General features: G+C 47.0%; 2 protein-coding genes across 3 annotated transcripts in view; one reads left to right on the plus strand and one right to left on the minus strand.

Moving 5' to 3' along the window:
* The window catches only part of ERCC6 (ERCC excision repair 6, chromatin remodeling factor), a 134,051-nt gene extending 125,436 nt beyond the window's left edge, over positions 1-8,615 (plus strand). The window contains exon 22 of the transcript XR_008330392.1: positions 8,574-8,615. The gene's annotated coding sequence lies outside the window, so the exon portion shown is untranslated. The remainder of the gene's footprint in view (positions 1-8,573) is intronic.
* C5H10orf71 (chromosome 5 C10orf71 homolog) overlaps positions 3,131-22,944 on the minus strand; it is a 33,300-nt gene continuing 13,486 nt past the window's right edge. Inside the window, exons 2-4 of one of the 2 annotated variants that reach the window (XM_053387886.1) lie at positions 12,035-12,188; positions 9,187-9,300; positions 3,131-7,957 (exon numbers count right to left, since the gene is read on the minus strand). In XM_053387886.1, coding sequence (XP_053243861.1) covers positions 3,451-7,788 — 4,338 coding nt within the window. In that variant the 5' untranslated portion in view covers positions 7,789-7,957; positions 9,187-9,300; positions 12,035-12,188 and the 3' untranslated portion in view covers positions 3,131-3,450. The remainder of the gene's footprint in view (positions 7,958-9,186; positions 9,301-12,034; positions 12,189-22,944) is intronic. The other variant, XM_053387888.1, reaches the window with a different exon arrangement.

Here is a 22,944-nt window from a genome sequence, read left to right on the forward strand (position 1 = left end):
ACTGCTAGGTTGGCAGGAGCTGGGACCAAGGAACGGGAGCTCACCCCGTCACGGGGATTCGAACCACGACCTTCTGATCAGCAAGCTCTAGGCTCTGTGGCTTAACCCACAGGGCCACCTGCATCCCTTATTATTATAGTATCCCCTTTCTAATCATACTCTTTTTGCTAATCAACTCGGTTTCTGCTGAGATTCAGAGAGAAGCCGGCCATGTGATGTTCCTCCTCCATACGCCCCAAAAGCCCATTCACAAGCTGGGGAAATTTGTTTCCAAAAAATTTTCCCCTTGCTCTTCTTTTGCTTTAAAATTCATTGTGAGGCCAAACTGGTCCAGTTGGTTACCTGTGTGTCCACCTGCCATCCCCAAACAACAGCACAGAGGGGATTTTGACTGGGAAAACAGTGAGGAAAGGATTAAATTCCCTTCCCTTAAGTGCCACGGTCCCAGTCCAATTCTCCCACCCTGCCCCAGTCCTGCAGCTGTGATTCAAGTTTTTAAATAGCTATGGGAGATCGTCATCATGGATCTCTCGCATCCACAAGCATCCTTGTGTTCATTCTTGAGAAACTGGGGAAATTGTCAAGGTCCTGTCACTGTATTCACAGTGAATACTTTCTTCTCCTTTCTTTCCCTCTGCATTATTTTGTTCTGCTGGGGAGATTTCTGGGCCTCTGTAATCCAAGAGCTGGACGGGGAACATCAGGCAAATTGATTTGCAATAAAGGTAAAGGTAAAGGTACCCCTGCCCGTATGGGCCAGTCTTGACAGACTCTAGGGTTGTGCGCTCATCTCACTCTATAGGCCGGGAGCCAGCGCTGTCCGCAGACACTTCCGGGTCACGTGGCCAGCGTGACAAGCTGCATCTGGCAAGCCAGCGCAGCACACGGAAACGCCGTTTACCTTCCCGCTGGTAAGCGGTCCCTATTTATCTACTTGCACCGGAAGGTGCTTTCGAACTGCTAGGTTGGCAGGCGCTGGGACCGAACGACGGGAGCGCACCCCGCCGCGGGGATTCGAACCGCCGACCTTTCGATCGGCAAGTCCTAGGCACTGAGGCTTTTACCCACAGCGCCACCCGCGTCCCTTTGATTTGCAATAATTCAGTATTATTACTGCTGCTGTTGAAGAGGCACTATCTGAAATTCTGGCACACAGCAATGGGGCCTGTTGATCGAGAGCATTAGTTCTCCTTTGCAACTGCTCCACTCAGGGTCCTGTTTTTATTGGATCAACTATAATAGCCAATTTGGCCGCTCCTCTTAGCCACCCCTCTGACTGGAAGCCACAATGCCCAAGGTCAGAGAAGCGCACTGAAATATAAAAGTAGACCCTCCAAGGGTCCTGATTTTCCAGGGACTGCCCTGGATTTACAGAAGCTGTCCCGGTTTCTGATTTGATCCCAGAATGTCCTGCTTTTCCTTAAAGGTAAAGGGACCCCTGACAGTTAAGTCAAGTCGCAAACGACTCTGGGGTTGCAGCGCTCATCTTGCTTTACAGGCCGAGGGAGCCGGTGTTTGTCCACTCCGCAGAGTTTTTCCGAGGTCATGTGGCCAGCATGACTAAGCCGCTTCTGGTGCAGTGGAACACCGACACCAGAGCAGCGCACAGAAACACCATTTACCTTCCCGCCAGAGCGGTACCTATTAATCTACTTGCACCTTCTGACGTGCTTTTGAACTGCTAGGTTGGCAGGAGCTGGGACTGAACAATGGGAGCTCACCCCGTCGTGGCGATTTGAACTGCGACCTTCTGATCAGCGAGCCCAAGGCTCAGTGGTTTAGACCACAGCGCCACCCTTGTCCCTATTTTCATTGGAGAAATGTTGGAGGGTATGGAGCTATGTGATCCCTGAGCCAAGGAGATAAATAACTATACAGCCTTTAGAAGACATCTGAAGGCAGCCCTGTATAGGGAAGATTTTATGTTTAATGTTTTATTGTGTTTTTATATATGTTGGAAGCTGCCCAGAGTGGCTAGGGCAACCCAGTCAGATGGGCGGGGTATAAATAATAATTTTATTATTATTATTAAGGAATAAGACATCCGTATTTTAATCTGAGAGACATTGGAGGGTATGTAAAAACTGGGCAGCACACCTTACCCCCACCATTTATGTGTAGATACGAACAATTGCAATATTTTTATTCCAAATCGTACTTCCAAGTTCATGCAGGGATTTGCAGCCAGGCACATGACACAAACAAAGCCAAGGTCTGAGGTTCTGCACCACCACCACCATAAGGGATAGAAACTAGCTTTATTTAAAAATGAAGGCATGGGCTGACAAGGATCTTTCCTTTATTTCTTACGCTGAGGTGACTACTATCAGTTAATCCTTTCTATTATGACAAATGAAATGCTGGTTTTGAAATCTTCCCCAGGTACTGTCCTCTGTCTGAAAGTTCTCATATATGGGATTGCAGATGCCAAAGAGATACGTAGGACATTGTGACAACATCCTTTTCTGTAGCTCCTTTCGAAAGCAGTTCCTGTCCCACAAAGAGGGGTCATTCTGAGTTTGGATTTGTACCCTACTAGTCTCTTTAGGCCAGAACGGCGTGGGAAGAGTGTTTCTGAAGAACTGCATTCAGTTGTCCTCAAGTGGAAACTCTGACATGTCTTCTTCATAAGAATGCACATCCCTCGAATCCACTTTGCCACAACAGAGGAGGCTCTGAATCCTTGTAGCTTGGAGACCATCATGATAGGAGACTTAACATTTCTAAGAAATTGCTCTCAATTTCCACCTTCATCGGGACAGTTGTCTCTGACTTGTCTTTTATAGGCACAGTCATGTGGTTGCCCAAACTGTACAAGCAGTGAAAAAATGGCAAGGTTGGGTTGGGGGGGGAGGAAAAGTTAGCATGTGCCAATGAAAAAGGTAGCAACCAGATCTTATTGAACCACTCACTCAGTTTCTAAACCTGAGGTTCTATCCAAAAGTGGTATTTCTGAGCATGTGCTCACTGTGGCTGTACACTCTGCAAAAATATTTCGGCTGCTGCATATATCCAATGTGGTACATCCAATGTACCATACATGGTTGTTAATGAATTTGGTTTTTTGGGCGTGTACAAAAAAGTGAGTTCTCATTCATACATTTGATTCTCACCACCACATATCTTTTGTCTCTAAATGCTGTGCCAAGCTGAAATCGCTGCCTTCTGCTTGTTTGTTTGTTTTCTAAAGGGGAATCTGTCCATTATTCTCCATCATTCTAGTCACTCAAGCAGTGGGAAAGAAGCGGCAGCCACCACTATGTCATGCTTTTCCTTTATGTCAATTTGGCGTTCATTTCATCAGCAAATTTATATCAAGAGACCACAGCTCAGTTTTCCTTCTAACACAATTGCCTTTGAAATTTGTACTGATATTATTTAGGGTGTGTGTGTGTGTTTGCAGGTGCGTTAGGTCTGTGTTTCTAAAATAATAGCGAGCACCTTGCGCTCTCACGACACACCTTCCACAGCAAAATCTTCAAGCGCACCCATTGAAATAATGTCAGCATCATCAGGGAGACTCACGTCCTTCTCAAAGTTATACTGTGACCCATCCACTTCGCGACTGTCATCACACATGGCAGGCTCAATATAAGGTTGACTCCCGAGAGGTTCTGGGTACTGGCCACCGTGTGACCAGTCTGTAGCCGATTCCAAGAGGGCTCTTTGCATAAGGGAAGCCGATTCAGAAAACTGAGATGGCGATGCCTGCACCGGAACAGAGGAAACTCTGGCTGGGAGAGTGCTGGGGTACAAGACGTAAGAAGAAGGGACACTCTCTGAAGAGGGCGTTTGAGACAAGTTCCTTTTTGAAGGAGGGATCGAGAGCTGGATGTACCTTCCGCTCTCTGGATCATAAAAGGTCTTAAACTGAACAGGTAAATCTACAATGAAATACTCTCCTGAATCCGGATCCTGAAGCAGCTTACGCTGGGTTGTGGCAGGTAAAGAGGGCGTGGGACTTAATGATGGGGCAGGTTGTAGCCTCACCAGGTGAGATTCTGATGGTGTCAAGGAAGAATTAAGGCATATTGGCGAGAGTGAGGATTGGACCGGTTGCATAGTTCCAATATCGCCGCCGTGGGATGGAGCTTCGTCCTGTAGCCTTTTCTGCTGTGCCTCTGTTTTCTTCCTCTTGCTTGCCAGTTTCTTTGCCCGCCGTAACGCCTTTTCTGATTTGGGTGGTACAGCCGGGGGTTTGGCTGCTGTCTTCACCATCTGAAGTCTCTCATTTGCAACAGGAGAGCTGCCAGCATCTCCCGAGAGTTGACTTGTCTGCATCAGATCAAATGGCTCCAAGGTAGAAGACCTCTTTCCGCTCTCTGTTCCTCCTTGCAATGAAGAGGGATTTGTTATTCTTTCAGCCTGTGGTACATTGGAGACTGCAGACGTATCTGAAAAAGGACTTGTGAAGGTAGATTGCATCGCGCTGTGTGACCTTGGACTTGGTATGGTGGAAATGGTTAGGGTACCCGATGATGCTGATGTATCCCGGAAAACTTCACTGGAAGCATGAGAATAGGGCTCCGATATCGTGGGAGATCTCACCTCTTGACTTATTATCTTTTTCACACAAGAACCACCTCTGCGTTTAGATAAGAGATTGTTCTTAAAATAGTTCACCTTTTCTCTCACAGGGCACTTTTGCCTGTTTTGTGCTGGGTCACCATCAAAACTAAGAATCGGTTGGCTGGAAGAATTACGCCTCAGTTTCCCAGCCCTAGCCTTTTCTTTGTCTCTGGCCAACTGTTTCTCGCCACTTTTCAAACCTTTCTGTGATAACCCTGGTGTAATATTAGCTCCTTCATCTTCTCCCACCAATTCCTGCATATAGACTCCCTCTGGTCCTTCTCTAAGAGTGTATCCTGTTGTTAAGGGGCTTTTTCCTACCACGCTGCCTGGGATGGATCTTAACTCATCAGCATCTCTGCCTGTTGCAGCATCCCTCACGTCCTGCTGGCTTCTGTTTCTTGACGGAAACAAGTCCACCTCTTGAATATTTGGAGTAGAACGGATGGGCCCAAAAGTCTGTCTTTCAGCCTCCACATGACTGCCAGTGATGGCTTCTTCACAGGACAAAGACCTGAGCAGAGGCAGCTTGACTGCTTTTATCACCGGCGACGACTTAAACGTGTTGTCTTTAATCATGAACATATTGGGCTTCAGTGAACTTGGTGAAGTTGGTGTTAGCGACTCTTCCAGCTTGGCTTCTGATGCCGAATCCATGCTTTTCCATTTGTCTTCTCTCTTCTCCTTCGCGTCTATTTCTTGCGCTGCCTTCTCATTTTTACCCTGCTCTTCCTGCTCCTCATGCTTCTCATCCGTGTGACAGCCACGGATGCTCAGATTGTAGTCATGCAATTGCTTCTCCCCCCTTGACTTCTCCTCCTCCTCGTCTTTGCTACATAGCTTTTCTTCTGTGCTCCACTCATTCTTATTCCTCTGGCTTTCTTGATGGCATGCTTTCTGAAAGAGCTGCATTAGAGAAAAAGAGTCGTCGTGAAATGGCTGGTCTATAATGGAGACAAAAGATTGTTCAGAAGAGCTGGTGCTCCTTTTGCCTCGGTGTTCATTTCCAGTCGGTGGGCAGGCTTGGTTTCCACTATCATTTATGTTCTCCTCAGGTGTGAAAAATAAATATGGGGATACCTGGGGTTCTGCATCAGCACTGTGACTTGGAGCAACTTGTTTACTTTTAAGATCCTGCAGTTGGAAACTTTGAACATGTGCTTCTGGGTCAGTTGGCACATCTGCAAGGTGAGAGTTGGGTGGAGAATATTGTCTTACACGGTGCTCATTTGGGTGGAAGTCAGTCAGAGATGACATCTCACTGTCCTCTGGAGTCAGGTAGCTGTCAATGAAATGCCCAAGGGAATTGGTGGCGTTGGTGCTGTCCATTTGTTCAGGAGGCTTATGACCTGTTTTGTCAGCCTCAACCATTTTTTTATTGCTTCCTTCTAGCGTATTGGCGGCCGTGACGCTTGCTTTTATGCCGTCTTGCTCCTTAATCTTTTTGTCGTCGAGGATTCTTAGGAGAGGGGAGGGACTGTAAGTGCTTTTCACACGTTTTCGGATATCCTTCAGGTTGAACAGCAAACTCGGTGCTTTCGACTTATAATTGTTCTGAGAAGAATAGAATATTCTCTCCTCTGTTTCTTTGGCAGTTCCAGTTTCAGAAATGGGAGGAGCTTCCAGAAATGACTGGCCTTCTGAGGGCTCTCTCTCTTGTTTACGTGGTAGGACGGGAGTTAAAAGTTTTGAGATGTTGAAAGAAGGACTAGAGGGGTCAGATGGAGCTATGTGGGACTCATCTGCAGATGTTTCGGCCATGGGAGTGACGTCAGGTGGCTTTCTGTACGAGGAGTCCTTTGTTCTTAGCACTTCTGGTGCGATCTCCTGCGTCAGCTCCATTCCTCCAAGCTCTTTCTTTTGTTTCCTCCAAGGTGGACAAACATTTTTCAGCTCAGACTTAAATTCTGAATTGCTAGTCTTCTCTGACAACACAGTAACTTGAGGCGCTATCGCTTCTGGTGGAGCAGAGGCCTGAGGCAGAGATTGCGGGGGAGTGGAAGGCTTCAGTGACACGGAAACCTGCGGAGATGGTGGGAAAGAGGTTTCAGATGTAAGGGATGGTGATGTAGGAATCCTGTGCGGCAGATCAGAAGCTTGGGGTGGCAACACCTGTGAAACAATGTCTTTAGCATTAGCCTGAGGAGGAAAAGGCACCTGGGCTAGAGGTAATGGAGAGAGAGAGGCTTGAGAGAGTGGTTTTTGTGGAAAGGCACCTGGGAAATCCTGTTCTGAAATTACGGGAGCTGTGACCTTCGGGGGAGATGGTTTACATTCATGAATACAGGCCTCTCTAAAGAAAGGTGTTTCTTCAAAGTATGTCAGGTTTCCTTCTTTGAGGATAATTTCAGTAGGCTCTCCTGTCTCAAGTTTTTTATGATGCAGATTCCACGATTCAAAAGCACTGTTCTCGCTGTGTAGAAAGCTGCCCTTTCTAGCTGGCTCTTTGGCTTTCCCAGTTCGGTTTTTTGCCGCCTTTCTCGAGACGGCGGAGACACTGGACATTCGAATATTTGAAGCATCGGCCTGACGATAAAAACCACGTGGACCGTGACAGGCCAAATCCATTTTGTTCTGCCTTCTGTGAAGTTCGTGCAGTTCGGGCCTCCCGCTTGCGTTTGCCACGTCCTGGAACGGCTCAGAAAACTCAGAGAGTTCCTTCTGGATGTTTAAAATGGTTTTGCCACCCCAGAAAGCCATGTTGCCTCCGCAAATTAAGGGGAGTTTTGTCAAACTGTTTCTAACCGGTTGCTTGGCTGTCGCTGAAGCCTCCTGGTTCTCAGCTTTATCAAAGGTCTTTATCAAGGAGGAAACTTTTGAGGTATGTTTATAATTGCGCAGACTAGGCACTGGCAAACCCAGCTTCATCCTAATGCTTGGGGTGATGTTTATAGCGGCGTTTTGACCTTCTTGGGTGTCATTTGGAAACTGCTGGAATGTTGAATGATCCTCAGTTTTTGGCAGTCCCTTGTTAGGGAGAGTATTTTTCTTGATGGCATGGTTCCGCGGGCCTTGGGGAAATTTGCTCGAGAACTGGTGGGAGATGTTGGGTGAAACAACTGGATCGGCCTCTGTGTAAGATGATTCGAGCTCAGCCACACACAGACTTTTGAAGGCTCGGTCGGTGAGGCTGCAGACTTCTCTGTCTGTGTCATCCAGGAAGCTCCCAATGCTGGAGGAGTCGCTTTGCCCATCGGCGTGCTTCTTATTCACTTGCATTGTCCATATGAGTCATGAACAGAACAGTCAAAATAGCAATCTCACGTACAGAACGGGTAGGCAATTCTTTCAGCTACCATATCTCAGCCTTCGACATCTTTCGGCGACCTTCCTCCTCAAGAATGCACAGCTTTACATTCATTTATAGTGTGGAAGCACAAATAGGGCTCTGCAAATTGAACATATAAAATCAGTTATTGTAGTGTACCGTAGTCGACACGTGAACTTTTTCCCTGTTTAGTTCCATCATTGAGTCTCAGGTTAATCTGATTATGTCCTTCCAGAATCAGGTTGTGTGGCAAATTCTTACATATTAGCCTGTTCACATGTTTCTCACATATGGGGGTTTACCATGATTACTTGGAGTAGCAGCATGTTTTTAGTATCACCCACAACATAGCTTCTCCGGTCCGGGAATCAGCGTGTTTTTACATGAGTAGAATGTGTCCTTTTATTTAAAATGCATCTCTGGGTTATTAGTGGGGCATAGGAATCCGTTCATCCCCCCACCAATATAGTCCAGCCCCCCACAAGGTCTGAGGGACAGTGGACCAGCCCCCTGTTGAAAAAGTTTGCTGACCCCTGGTTGAATATGGCCACCAGAATTTTACTGGTACAGCCAAGAATATGCCTATCACACACACACATTTTTTTTTAATGGCTTACTGTACTTTTCCGTGTATTAGATGAGTTTTTTTTTACTCTAAAATAAAGTTTAAAATGGGGGGTGTCGTCTTATACATGGGCAGTGCAGTAGCACTGGAGAGCCAGTGCAGTAGCGGTAGGAGAGCCAGTGTGGTGTAGTGGTTAAGAGCGGTGGACTCGTAATCTGGTGAACCGGGTTCGATTCCCCGTTCCTCCACATGCAGCTGCTGGGTGACCTTGGGCTAGTCACACTTCTCTGAAGCCTCTCAGCCCCACTCACCTCACAGAGTGTTTGTTGTGAGGGAGGAAGGGAAAGGAGAATGTTAGCCGCTTTGAGACTCCTTTGGGTAGTGATAAAGCGGGATATCAAATCCAAACTCTTACAGTGCAGGGGGGGATGGGTGATTGGTCGCAGCCGCGAGCAGGATCTAGCGATTGGGTGGGTGAATGGTGTCTGCTGCAAGGGCTGCTTTTTATTGGCTGCTGCTTTGTCAATTGTGTGGGTTATTTGCGGATGTGGCAAGGGCTGCTTTGGATTGGCTGCCACCTCGGCAATTTGGTGTGCGTTGCTTGCGATGGTTAGTGTTTGCCAGTTGGGTGACAACTCTGGGCCATCTCCCCCCAATTTTCTTTAATTTTAGCCCCCCAAAATAGGGGGCGCCTTATACATGGGGGGCGTCTTATAGACAGAAAAGTACGTCAGTTTTTGTTTTAATATTGGCTACTAGATCACTTCAAAGTGCTTGTACATACCTTGAAAGCCCTTAACACTTAGGTCCTGAATGCCTGAAGAAGTTCTTCTTCTGCCAGTGCTTTACTATCTTCCGCTGAAGACCTTTTTCAGGCGCTGCCTTTCTCACAGGTACTCTGTTGGATAACAAAGGAAAGTGCTTTTTTCCCCAGAAATGACGCCCTGGTTACGAAACACCATCTCTATAGCCCATCCTATTTTTCTAGAAAAAGATGTTCACCACGAACATCTCCCTCATTCTCTCAGAATGGTAATGGTGCCCACTGGAGAGTTGCCAGAACTCAGCTGAGAGGTGCTGGAACTGGAACTGCTTTGCTGGAGTCTAAGCTGCGTTCTTTATAGAGCAGGCATCCTCAACCTCCGCCCTCCAGATGTTTTTTGACCTACAAAGCCACTTCTGACCTTGGGAGGAGGTGGTGTTGCGGGCATCACACCCCCAACACACGCGGGGAGGCTGGCTCCTAGCCTCGCACGATCTGGGGAATCCCCGGCTGCGTCATCCCTGGGCCAGCCAATCGGCTGGCCCAGGGGGTGTGGCTTGCCTCATTTAAGGCAAGTGCGGCCGAGAATCTCCCTCTTTGTTTCCCACCCACCCGCCCTTCAAGGTTGCTATGGACCTCGGTTGGTCGCTGTTAAGGGGCCTGGTAGGAATTTTTTCCACTTGGCAAATTGGCACCAGCCATTTGGTTTTGCGCCTACCTTGTAGCAAATCGTCACAACTTTCTCGGCTTTGACGGTTAGGCATTGGTATGGGTATTGTTATGTAGATGTATGGGGGGGAGGAGCGCCATCACCTCCCCAAAATATTGAAGGGTAGTCCGGTAAAGGATTCCGGGGGGCGTTGCCCCGTCCGAAGCCTAGGGAGGCCAGGGCCCAAGGCACGCCCCCGAGCGGTGACCCCGGGGGAGTGCCTTCTTGATGTGCATCAGCAGGACTCCCCCTGCTGGTGTTAACCCTTCCTGGTCTTCAAGCAGACAGGCTGAAGCCGGATAGTCTGTTAGGACCAATGCCTAAGCCAATACCGCTCATCACCTGTAACCAATAAAGTTGTGGTCTAATTTTAGCCATTAACCTAAATTACTGTGTCCTGTGTATTTATTTCCACTGGTGGGAGGCAGGACCTCGCCACGTAACTCCCATGATCCCTAGCTAGCAGGACCAGTGGTCAGGGATGATGGGAATTGTAGTGTCAAAACTTCTGGAGGGCCAAGGTTGAGGGAGCCTGTTTTAGAGCCATGCAAAAACGTTCGTATTCACGTTTCATCTTCTTGCAATTTTAGTGGTTGAGCAGAGCAGGGGGGAAAGGGAGAACCGACCCAATACAGAGCAGTCGCCAAATCCAAAGCCCTGGTATGCATTGCTTAGCTCCTGGCTGTGAAAAGTGTCCTAGGTAATCTTTTGTTCCAAATTGGATTTGTTTTAGCCCGGTATTATGAAAAGGAATAAGAAAGATCAGAACTAACACTGCAGACTTTGCTTCCCACTCACGCTCCCATAGCTTTGCTTGTCCATTGCTGTGCAAATGAGGTTCAGGCTCTAAGTTACAGACCCTTGCTGGTCTCTAAATCTAAATGTGCCATCCATTGTGCAAGGCTGCTGGCCTTTCCATGGCTGCTCAACACAACTTCTAGTAAAGGTAAAGGGACCCCTGACCATTAGGCCCCGTCGTGGCCGACTCTGGGGTTGTGGCGCTCATCTCGCTTTATTGGCCAAGGGAGCCGGCGTCCAGCTTCTGGGTCATGTGGCCAGCATGATTAAGCCTCTCCTGGTGAACCAGAGCAGCGCACGGAAACACCGTTTACCTTCCCGCCGGAGTGGTACCTATTTATCTACTTGCACTTTGACATGCTTTCGAACTGCTAGGTTGGCAGGAGCAGGGACCGAACAATGGGAGCTCACCCCGTCGCGGGGATTTGAACCGCCGACCTTCTGATCGGCAAGTCCTAGGCTCTGTGGTTTAACCCACAGCGCCACCCACGTCCCCAACACAACTTCTAGCTGGCTGCAATTAGTGATTGCTGTTGGGGATGCCTGAAGTGCCCACCTACATTGGTAGCTATCTCCCCTGTTTCTCATATATTCTAATTTCTAATTTACATTTCAAAATATTCATTTAAACAACCTCAAATCAATGACTTCCCTTCTTCTCTTTCCATGGTTCATTTTGCATACCATACATCTCTGCATATTTTACATGAACTAAACCATTCAGTGATTCATTATTACATCCATCAAAACTCATTTACACTGTTGAATTTATCTTAATGCTACCAGCGTTTTTAAATGAACACAATTTTCACCATATATTCAGTAAACATTTTCCAGTCTTTAAACGTTTATCCTTCTTGTTCTCTTATTCTATATGTTAAATCTGCAAGCTGCGCATATTCAGTTTCAGTTGCCATTCTTCTTTGGTTGGTTCTTGCTCGTTTTCCATTTTGGGGCTAACAAAACACGGGGCGCAGTTGTAGTATACATAAATAATCTTTTTTGGCACCTGGGAATTTCGCTTTTTTGTTGGGGATCATTCAGAGGGAAATTCCCCTGGTTCTCATAATGCCCAGACTTTATGCACCTGGGACATTTTACAGGCTGTGGGGGGAGAATTACAGCTGACAGTTACTACCACAGCAAATGATAAGCCTCTCAACTCTGGGAAGAATGCTTCCTGAAGAACCATCCATTCCCTCTCAAATCTGTCAAATGCAAATACCTCCATTTAGTTCAGCCCTAGCTGGCGAGGACATTTTAAACTGAGGGTGCTTCGAGCTCTGTGATTCTAGTCAGACAAATATTAACAACAACAACAACTTCATGCAATTTTGTATTGACAACTTAAGTCCTTCTCACCTGCTATGTTAGCAGGTGCTGTGGAGGTCCCCATTTTGGCCTCCTCATGTTCATATTCTCCTCACTGTGGCCCATCTTGACGTATAAACTGAAAATATTTTTATGAAACGTTTTCAATAGACATATTTCGGCGTGTTCTTTAGATTCTTTCGCTCTGCAAATGAATAGACAAGAGAAAAGTGGATGAGTGTGTATGTAAGTAATCACTATTAGTTTATTGCTCTGATTGTGTGCCAAACAGTGGTTTTCCTCTCAAGAGGGCCACTGCGCAATACTGCCCCATAATGCTAGCTGTTCCTGACCCCAAGCAGAATTCCAATAATAATAATAATAATAATAATAATAATAATAATAATAATAATTCATTTATACCCCGCCCATCTGGCTGGGTTACCCAAGCTACTCTGGGTGGCTTCCAAGACATAAAAACATAATAAAACATCAAATATTAATAGTAGCAATCTGATCCAATATAAAAGTCACAATAACTTTAAAATAAACAACTTATATCAGACAAAGCAACATTCAACAATCCGTCAGAATCAATAGTAAGCAGTAAAATTAAGCATCAGCAAATAATAATTAAACAGTTTGGCCACAATAAAGAATTACAAATCCATCATCAATAAAAGTAACAGCAAATCACAATGCATAAAATACCATGAAACATACAATACCATGTAAAAGGATCAAATTGAGAAACAAAAGAAGCACAAAAGAAGAAACAAAAGAAGAACTTATAAAACTATTTAATAAATATCCCTGAACTCCTCTCTTCCCAGCTGCTGCTGTTGTTCTCAAAGTCATAGTCTGAGAAAGGCTAGGTGGGGCAAGGTAACACAATTGCGTGGACAGGTGGAGTCCCCCAAACCCTGGGCGGCCACGTGTGGAATAACGACTCAAGACAACGTGCTATGGGATTAAAATTGGCCACAATTTTATTATGTTTCAGATGTGGGTAGACCTTGGCTCAGGCATTGGGCGTTATCCTTCCCAGTCCCTCCAGGGATCTGGGGAACATCAGGGTTATCCAGTGTGTGTGGGGGGGGAAGGGCTGGCTCTGGAGAACATATGTTCAAGCAGAGAGCCCGCGCCCCGTTACGCCACCGTCGCAGGGGAGAACAATGACAACCTCTAGGCGTACGGCCAATGCCTCCCCTCAAAACAACCCCTTTAACAAGGAACCCTGTGATCGCTGCCACAAAGAGGAGGGGTGTGTGGGTCACCGCTACACGCCCACCCCTATTTTGGGAAGATAGACTAAAGGATTCCGCCCAAGGCCTGATACCGCCAAAGTTGTGACGCTTTGCTATGGGAAAGGCAAAACCTGCCAATGCAGGGAAATTCCTTTCCAGCCCTTCAACAGCGACCTTGACGTAGCAGCGCCCACATACCTGTGAAGAAAAGGTGAACCTGCAAAAGAAGTCTTAACTAAGGGTGGACAGGGCAGGAGAAGCTCTGGAGCCAATTGATGATTCCCAGGTAAGATTATCCCCCTATTGTGTGGACAGGTAGTCCCTCCCCCTACCTGGCCTGATCACCTTGGCAACGCCTCCCCACGCGGGATTGGGCAACTGGCTGAGGTAGGCGGAGACCTCCCGGTATCCCACAAGGTGAAGGCCAAGCCAAGCCTGTGCTAATGGTGCCGCATAGGCTCCCAGGGGGCTGCGCGCGACCATGCAAAGGGCGCCCCCATTTAATGTGGGGAGCGGTCATTGTTTGATGAGGAACAGAAAGTCTCTCTTCTCTCCTATGTATCTTGGGGAAGAAGAAATGTCCCAAACAGACCCAGGAGAAGAGCACTCTCGTCTGCTTCTCTGGATCAGTCCCTGGCCCCTCTTGAAAAATCATATGGAGCATTTTTTTTTATCCCAACATTGGCTGGGACAAAAGAGTGGCAGGGATGGGGGATCAAAAATACGGCATAGTTTTTTTTGTTGTTTTTTGTTGTTACTTTTTGCTTACAGGAAGAAAACTGTACAAGCATCTCCCCACTTGCGTGGCGAGTTCCCGCCCAATGGAAATAAAGACACGTGACAACATTGTATTAGGTTAATGGGCTAAAATTGGCCACAACTTTATAGGTAAGAGCAGCATTGGCTTAGGCATTGGTCCTATCTGACTATCCGGCTTCAGCCTGTTTGCTTGAAGACCGGGAAGGGTTAACACCAGCAGCGGGAGCCCTGCTGATGCACATCAACTAGGTACTCCCCCGGGGTCACCGCTCAGGGGCGCGCTTTAGGCCCTGACCTCCATAGGCTTCAGACAAGGCAACGCCCCCCGGAATCCTTTACCGGACTACCCTTCAGTAAATGGGGGAGGTGATGGCGCTCCCCCCACATCTGCATAACAATACCCCTACCAATGCCACAACAGCAGCTGCGCAGGCAAAAGAGGGAGATCCTGGGGCCGCGCTTGCCTTAAGTGAGGCGAGCCACACACCCCGAGCCAGCCGATTGGATGATGCGGCCCAAGGATTCCCCTGATTGCGCAGGGGCTGGAAACAGACTTCGTGCGCGAGATTGGGGGCGTGAAGCCCGCAACCTCACCTCCTCCTGATGTCGGAAGTGGCTTTAACTTGCACTGTAGTCATGCATAACCACGCATGCACGTGGTGCCAGGAAATAGAATCATACCAGAAAATGGCAGGAGGAGAGCTGGAGAGTCCTTGTGGCTCACATGGAGACCCTCCCCAGAGCCCGAAAAGGGTGCTAGTGAGGGAAGAGGAAACCCCAAAGAGACCTGAGGCACAGTGGGGCCTTGTTAAGATTGCTCAGCCGTCCTGCCTAACAGCAGCAGAGGAAGCCGCTTTCTGAGCATCCTCCATCCTCCAGCCAGTCCCAGAGCTTCAGCTCTAGATATTTTGGTCTGGATTGGAGAGGGAGCTGGAGGGCAGGGGGGAAATAGGTATTTAGAGACTTCCTCCTATATTATGGGATTTCACTTATGCTCACAGCGGCCTGGAACACAGCACCTTCACAAGTGAGGAAACACTTGTAAATGGCTAAAATGTGAAGGCTTTGCTTGCTCCTGAGTGGGTGACACTGTCCTAAGAAAAGATTTACCCTAGATTTACCTATGGGTACCATGCAAGCATGGGTACTATGGGGACGCAGGTGGCGCTGGGGTCTAAACCACTGAGCCTAGGGCTTGCCGATCAGAAGGTTGGCGGTTTGAATCCCCACGACGGGGTGAGCTCTCGGTCCCAGCTCCTGCCAACCTAGCAGTTCAAAAGTACGTCAAAGTGCAAGTAGATAAATAGGTACCGCTCCAGCGGGAAGGTAAACGGCATTTCCGTATGCTGCTCTGGTTCTCCAGAAGCGGCTTAGTCATGCTGGCCACATGACCCGGAAGCTGTCTGCGGACAAACGCCAGCTCCCTCGGCCTTCAAAGCGAGATGAGTGCCGCAACCCAAGAATCATTCATGGCTGGACTTAACTGTCAGGAGTCCTTTACCTTTACCTTTACCATGCAAGTATTTGCACAAAGCAGCGCTTGGAAACATACCTAAATTCCAACTTGCAATCCCTTATATACTCAGATCTGTGCCATGCATTAGTATGTTTACTCAAGAATTACGCTCTACTCTGTTCAAGGTGGAGAGGCTTGCTTCATAGTACAGTCATACCTCGGGTTACAGACACTTCAGGTTGTGCGTTTTCGGGTTACGGATGCGCCAAAACCCAGAAGTACTGGAACGCGTTACTTCCGGGTTTCGGTGCTTGTGCATGCGCAGAAGTGCTGAATCATGACCTGCGTGTGCACAGACGCGGCGCTGTGGGTTGCGAATGTGCCTCCTGCACAGATCACATTCGCAACCCGAGCGTCCATTGTACTTGTGCTTGGAATATCCAGTGATTGAATCTGGATAGCTTGAAGTATATAAGCACTATCAACAAGAATACAGCAATCAATGGAGGAATGCAAATCAAGTCAACACTTTGGCTATGCTTTGCTTCTGACATCACCATCACTGGCTTTCCCTGTCTGCTAGGGTAGTGGCTTAGTCATGCTGGCCACATGACCAGGAAGCTGTCTGCGGACAAACACCGGCTCCCTTGGCCAATAAAGCGAGATGAGCGCCACAACCCCAGAGTTGGTCACGACTGGACCTAATGGTCAGGGGTCCCTTTAATTTTACCTTTAGAGTAGAGGAGAAAATGCAGCAGATTTGCATATGCTAATTTAAATGTGTATATGCAAACTTGGAAATAATGGGCGGCATTCAGATGAATTTGCTGTCACTTTGTTGGCACTGCAGGCTTTCTGATGGAGAAGCCGGTATTCATTTCCTTGCTAGATTGGATGAGCTGTCTTTCTCTGCCCAAAAGGGCAAGTCAAACCCAACAGAATAAACTACAAAAGTATCAAAATTAGCTGGGGGAAAGGCAGTGGTGGTGTTATAATCACGTCCGCCAAGAGGGGGAATTTTGTTCTCTCTTCAGGTTTGGCATTTTAGGGCACATTTTTATTGAAACATGGAACAGCTAGAATAGGGGGTGAGGAACCAGTTGCTGTCCATGTGTTGTTTTGCTCTATGGGATCATGGGAGCTGCAGTTCCACAACAGATCCCTGAGCTGGACTGATAATCACAGAATCGTAGAATTGGAAGGGGCCACAAGGATCATCTAGTCCAACCCCCTTGAAGACAGGAATCTTTCACCCAACCTGAGGCTCGAACCCATGACCCGGAGATTAAGGGGTTTCATGCTTTATCAGTTGAGCTATCTGTTTGATTCCACACTGAACTCTGAAACTTGGGAGAAATCTCCACTCTGGCTATTTCACAAGAACTCGGTACACTTTTGTTATACAGTGGTACCTCAGGTTACATACGCTTCAGGTTACAGACTCTGCTAACCCAGAAATAGTGCTTCAGGTTAAGAACTTTGCTTCAGGATGAGAACGGAAATCGTGCTCCGGCGGCGCAGCAGCAGTGGGAGGCCCCATTAGCTAAAGTGGTGCTTAAGGTTAAGAACCGTTTCAGGTTAAGTACGGACCTCCGGAATGAATTAAATACTTAACCACTGTATCACTGTAAAGTATTATCTTTTACAAAACTGATCTTAAAGCTGCTGAGTGCAATCTTGTGCCTGTCTAAGCAGAGATGAAATCAGTAAATTAAATATTTGGACATTATCAGAACACCAGATTTATGGACTAGTTCTGTTCTGCCTGTAAATTCTGAACATTAAATTCATTTTGAAACCACTATGATCAGCCCCAGCCAGCACTGTCTGAGGGCTGATGGAAGTCACTGTACAAAATTTCCTCCTCCCCACCAAAAAAACATCTAGCTGCTTGGCGATTTGGGTGTGCTAAGCTGAAAATATGAGAAAATGTGATTGGAAAAATTGAAAATAAAACACAGCAAGTGTTTCTATATCAGTACCCAACCACAGAATGAAGGACAGAGGAATTCATATCCCAGAGCTTTTGTTTAGCATCTGAAGGAATGGCATTCATGGGTTGGTTCTCAGGGCAAAACCTACCCCACCCTTAGGTTTAGGGTTTATTTGTCTCCCACAAATAGCTTGGGGGGAAAGGCTTAAACCTTTGCCCCTACTGCAGACCCAATCCAAACGGGATCCCAGTGAAACAAATGGGATCTTTTTTGTGGCAGAGCCAATCCAGATCAGGTCCACACTAGGCGGTAAATGGTTTAAGCCCCTTAACTCCCACACCCCATGCTAAAGCAGGGTTGAGAAACTTTTCCTATACAGTGGTACCTTGGGTTAAGTACTTAATTCGTTCCGGAGGTCCGTTCTTAACCTGAAACTGTTCTTAACCTGAAGCACCACTTTAGCTAATGGGGCCTCCCACTGCCACCGCACCACAGGAGCACAATTTCTGTTCTCATCCTGAAGCAAAGTTCTTAACCTGAGGTACTATTTCTGGGTTAGCAGAGTCTGTAACCTGAAGCGTATGTAACCTGAAGCGTATGTAACCCGAGGTACCACTGTAGTCTCTTTTTCATCCACCCCCCATTCATCTACACCCACACATATCCATTCTCTTTTAACATACACCCATTCTTTAATTCCTATGCATTCGTTCACCCCCCCCCCCCGTCTTGCACATAGCAATGAGGGTTTGAATATGTGTGTGTGTGTGTGTGTATGTGAAGAATTCTAAAAAGGAATGGGGAAAATTCATAAAGTATTTAAGAGAACACTGTAAACAACTAAAAACATTGGCAGGATTTGAGTGATGCTTGTAATGTATGAAAAACTATGGGAAAACAGACTATTTTTTTTTTTAAAAAAATTGGGGAACATAAGATAAGCAGCTGAGGGGAAAAAAAGATTGATAATGGTAGCCATGGAAGGGCAGAGGGAAGTCTAAGGATTCAGAGAATCCTAAACGAAGAGCTGAATGGTGCGTTTGAATTTAAATTTGTTATGTAAAATTTAGTAAAAAATATATTTAAAAGAAAAGAAAAGAATAAACTGCCTCGGTCCAGTATACCTGAAGGAGTGTCTCCACCTCCATTGTTCTGCCCAGACACTGAGGTCCAGTGCCGAGGGCCTTCTGGCAGTTCCCTCACTGCGAGAAGCCAAGTTACAGGGAACCAGGCAGAGGGCCTTCTCGGTAGTGGCACCCGCCCTGTGGAACACCCTCTTATCAGATGTCAAAGAGATAAACAACTATCAGACTTTTAGAATACACCTGAAGGCAGCCCTGTTTAGGGAAGCTTTTAATGTTTGATGCATTACTGTATTTTAATATTTTGTTGGAAGCTGCCCAGAGTGGCTGGGGAAGCCCGGCCAGATGGGCGGGGTATAATATACACACACACACACACACACACACACACTCAGGGGAGGGTTATCCTTCCTAGCCAAGCCCCAATATTCTGTCACCATGAAACCAACCCCCACATGTTAGTTGACCTGATGTTGGGGGGTGTTTCTTTAAAATAAAAGTTCTGATTCTTTAATTCTGTTTTCTTGGGCCGGGGGGCAGGGAGCCAATGGCTCTATGAACATAGCAAGCATAATTGGCCATCCTTTTGTCCCATGCTGAAAATAGATGGAGAACGTGTTAGGTTTGCTATAGATTTATCATGAAATGCTTCCCCAATAATTTCCCCTAATTAAATTTATATTTTATACCTTTATTTTTTCCATTCAACATGACCAAATATTTTCTTTGCCTCAAGGAGCAAAATAATAATAATAATAATAATAATAATAATAATAATAATAATAATTTATTATTTGTACCCCGCCCATCTGGCTGGGTTTCCCCAGCCACTCTGGGAGGCTTCCATAGAAACCAAAAAACACTAAAATATCATACATTAAAAACTTCCCTGAACAGGGCTGCCTTAAGATGTCTTCTGAATGTCAGGTAGTTGTTTATCGTTTTGACATCTGACGGGAGGGCGTTCCTCAGGGCGGGTGCCACTACTGAGAAGGCCCTCTGCCGGGTTCCCTGTAGCTTTGCTTCTCGCAATGAGGGAACCGCCAGAAGGCCCTCGGCGCTGGACCTCAGCGTCCGGGCAGAATGATGGGGGTGGAGACGCTCCTTCAGGTATACTGGGCCGAGACCGTTTAGGGCTTTAAAGGTCAACACCAGCACTTTGAATTGTGCTCGGAAACGTACTGGGAGCCAATGTAGGTCTTTCAAGATCGGTGTTATGTGGTCTCGGCGGCCACTCCCAGTCACCAGTCTAGCTGCCGCATTCTGGATTAGTTGTAGTTTCTGAGTCACTTTCAAAGGTAGCCCCACGTAGAGCGCATTGCAGTAGTCCAAGCGGGAGATAACTACTCTGGCGAGACAGTCTGCGGGCAGGTAGGGTCTCAGCCTGGGTACCAATAAAATAAAATAATGGTTGGCTCTTTTTGGATCTTACATTTGTTAAGATTATTTTCATGCACTCAGCCACTGTAATCCTACTGATAAGCCCCAATTGACCCTTCCCTTCACATTTTGGGATTAATGGAGCAATTAAATACTGAGGGGGCACTGCCAGCTGAGAGAGAAGCTCACTGCTGGAGGACTCCCGAGTGCCATTTCGCCAGTGGGCTTCTGTTGGTGTTAGGACTATGATGGGGGAAGCTATGAATCCACAGGACCCCATGTCCTTTTGACACACACTCCCAAAGGCCCTAAAACTACAGCAGCCGTAGAGCTGGCGTATTTAGTATCCTCCCGTTGACCACAATGAGAGGACAAAAATAAGAATACTCCAGCTCTCACACTCACTTGCACACAGACCATAGCTGTCAAGCGTCCCTTATTTGGCAGGACAGTCCCTTATCCCAGCGCCATGTCCTGATGATGTCCCTTAAATTTCCCGGGTTTCAAAGGAAGCAGCTCCTCTCCCTCCCTCCTTGCCAGCCAGGGAGGAGGGAGGCTCCAACTGTGTTGCTTGGCTGCTTTGCTCACCCAATAAGGAGTCTGAGAACGACTGAGGGGTGGAGCTTGCATGCCTTGTGCTGATCAAATCGGCCGCGTTGCCTGGGGACTCGCCTTTGCTCAGCGCTTCCCAGCAGAGAGGTGACGGTGGTTTTCCTTGAGGCTTGAGGCTTCGTTTGGCTGCTGGCTGGGCTTTCTGCCTTTGGCTCGGAGGGGCTCAGAAGTTGAACCTACCTGTGCTTGGAAAATCCCTTATTTTGGCTTCTGATCCCTTATTTTCGAGGCTGCTGGTCCCTTATTTTCAAATCTGTAAGTTGACAGCTATGACACAGACATTCGGGCACACACTGCTGTGCTCCCCTCAGGTAGGTAAAGTTCCACTGTAATTTACAGAACAACTCGAACCCAAGATCCACTGCGAAGAGAGAGTTTGGATTTGGCAGATCTTGGGCTCTCAGCTGGGGCCATGCCTGTGTAAGTCCCTGACCCTAGCTTAGCTGAGACTTAGCCACTAGAACTTTCATACCCTCCAACAGTGAAGTTTAGAGTGGCCGTGGCTAAAGACTACCTGCTGTAGTGCTAGCCAATAAAAAGAGGAGTTTGCTCTGATGGAGCGCCAGCTTCTGCCAATGGCGACGCAAGAGGAGGGCGGTGCTGCTTAAAAAGTCATAGGTAAAGGGACCTCTGACCATTAGGTCCAGTCGTGACCGATTCTGGGATTGCGGCGCTCATCTCACTTTATTGGCCGAGGGAGCCGGCGTACAGCTTCCGGGTCATGTGGCCAGCATGACTAAGCCACTTCTGGCGAACCAGAGCAGCGCATTGAAACGCCGTCTACCTTCCCACCGGAGCGGTACCTATTTATCTACTTACACTTTGACGTGCTTTCGAACTGCTAGGTTGACAGGAGCAGGGACCGAGCAACGGGAGCTCATCCTGTCGCGGGGATTTGAACTGCCGATCGGTAAGTCCTAGGCTCTGTGGTTTAACCCACAGCGCCAAAAGAAACCCAACTGATGCTGCCGCTGCCAACGTACTTCTGGCGGTTCCCTCCCTGCGAGAAGTGAGGTTACAGGGAACTAGGCAGAGTGCCTTCTCGGTAGTGGCGCCTGCCCTGTGGAATGCCCTCCCAGCAGATGTCAAGGCAATAAATAACTATTTTACTTTTAGAAGACAACTCAAGGCGGCCCTGTTTAGGGAAGTTTTTAATGTCTGAAGCTGTATTGTTTTTAATATTCAATTGGAAGCCGCCCAGAGTGGCTGGGGAAACCCAGCCAGATGGGCGGGGTATATATAATAAATTATTATTATTATTATTAAATTATTATATCAACTGGAAAGCCGCGGTGAAAGGAGAAAGAAGACACACAGGGGTAAAGAAAGAGCATCTTTTGGTTCCCCTTCTTGGTGCCACACTCTGGTGTGAGCCAACTGACTCTCACTACAGCTTGGAACCCCAAATTGTGTGTCTTTGGGTCCCCCTCTCTGGCACGGCCAGAGCGCAGGAGCCCAAACGGGACATTCAGGATTGGGATCAGAAGCCAGGAAGGCTTCCGTTATCAGGCATGTCCTGCTTAAAATGGGACAATTGTGCAGTGTGCCCTTTCAACTCAGCCATGCGACCTGGCAACCCAGCAGAATTTAGCCAGCAAAAAGAGTGCTGCATGTCAAATTCCTTCAGATTCCTTCTAAATTAAGATTACCAGATTTTTTTCAATGAATCCGGGGACACTTTTCAACTTCAGTGGATTTTGTATGGGGACTGATTTGTAAATCCGGGGACTGTCCCCGGGAAACGGGGACATCTGGTAACCTTAATCTAAATCGCGTTTGGAATAGGGGTGAATTATACCAGCATAATTTGCACCGGCTTTCTGTAGTAGGATTGCTCTGTTATTCCATCTGCTAGCATAGATTATTAAATATATTTTATAACCTTGACCCAATAATAAAATGGAAACATACAACATAGTTAAATTAAGATCTTTATCTTTTTTAATGTATTAATATTGCACCCATCTCATTCCATGTCTTACTAGGGAAATTAGAAGTTAAACAGCAATAATTAAACAGCTGAAACAAAGGAGGTGAATAACTCATTTGAAAAGGTTTTTATAAAATTCTGCATTCAATCTATCTGAACCAGAAGCCATAATGATACTTACTCTTCTGTATATTTTGCATTTGTTTATTTCACTTTTTTTGGAGGGTATATTAATATACTTTTTAAAAAATTGCTTCTTTTTTAAATGAATAGGTGTCCTTGGCCCAACACAAACTTGAGCTTGGCTTGGGAGCTCATAGCATAGCTGTCAACTTTTCCCTTTTCTTGTGAGTAATCCTATTTGGAATAAGGGAATTTCCCTTAAAAAAGGGGAAACGTTGACAGCTATGGCTCATAGGAGGCTACTGCAGATTTTTCAAGATGTTGGAATCAAATAATGACTGCTCCCCACATTAAATGGAGGGGCGCCCTTTGTGTGGTGCATGCAGCCCCCTGGACCCTATGCGGTTCCCATTAGCACAGGCTTGGCTTTGCCTTCAC

This window comes from Podarcis raffonei, chromosome 5, assembly GCF_027172205.1.
Source record: "Podarcis raffonei isolate rPodRaf1 chromosome 5, rPodRaf1.pri, whole genome shotgun sequence".
In the NCBI taxonomy this organism is placed as follows: domain Eukaryota; kingdom Metazoa; phylum Chordata; class Lepidosauria; order Squamata; family Lacertidae; genus Podarcis; species Podarcis raffonei.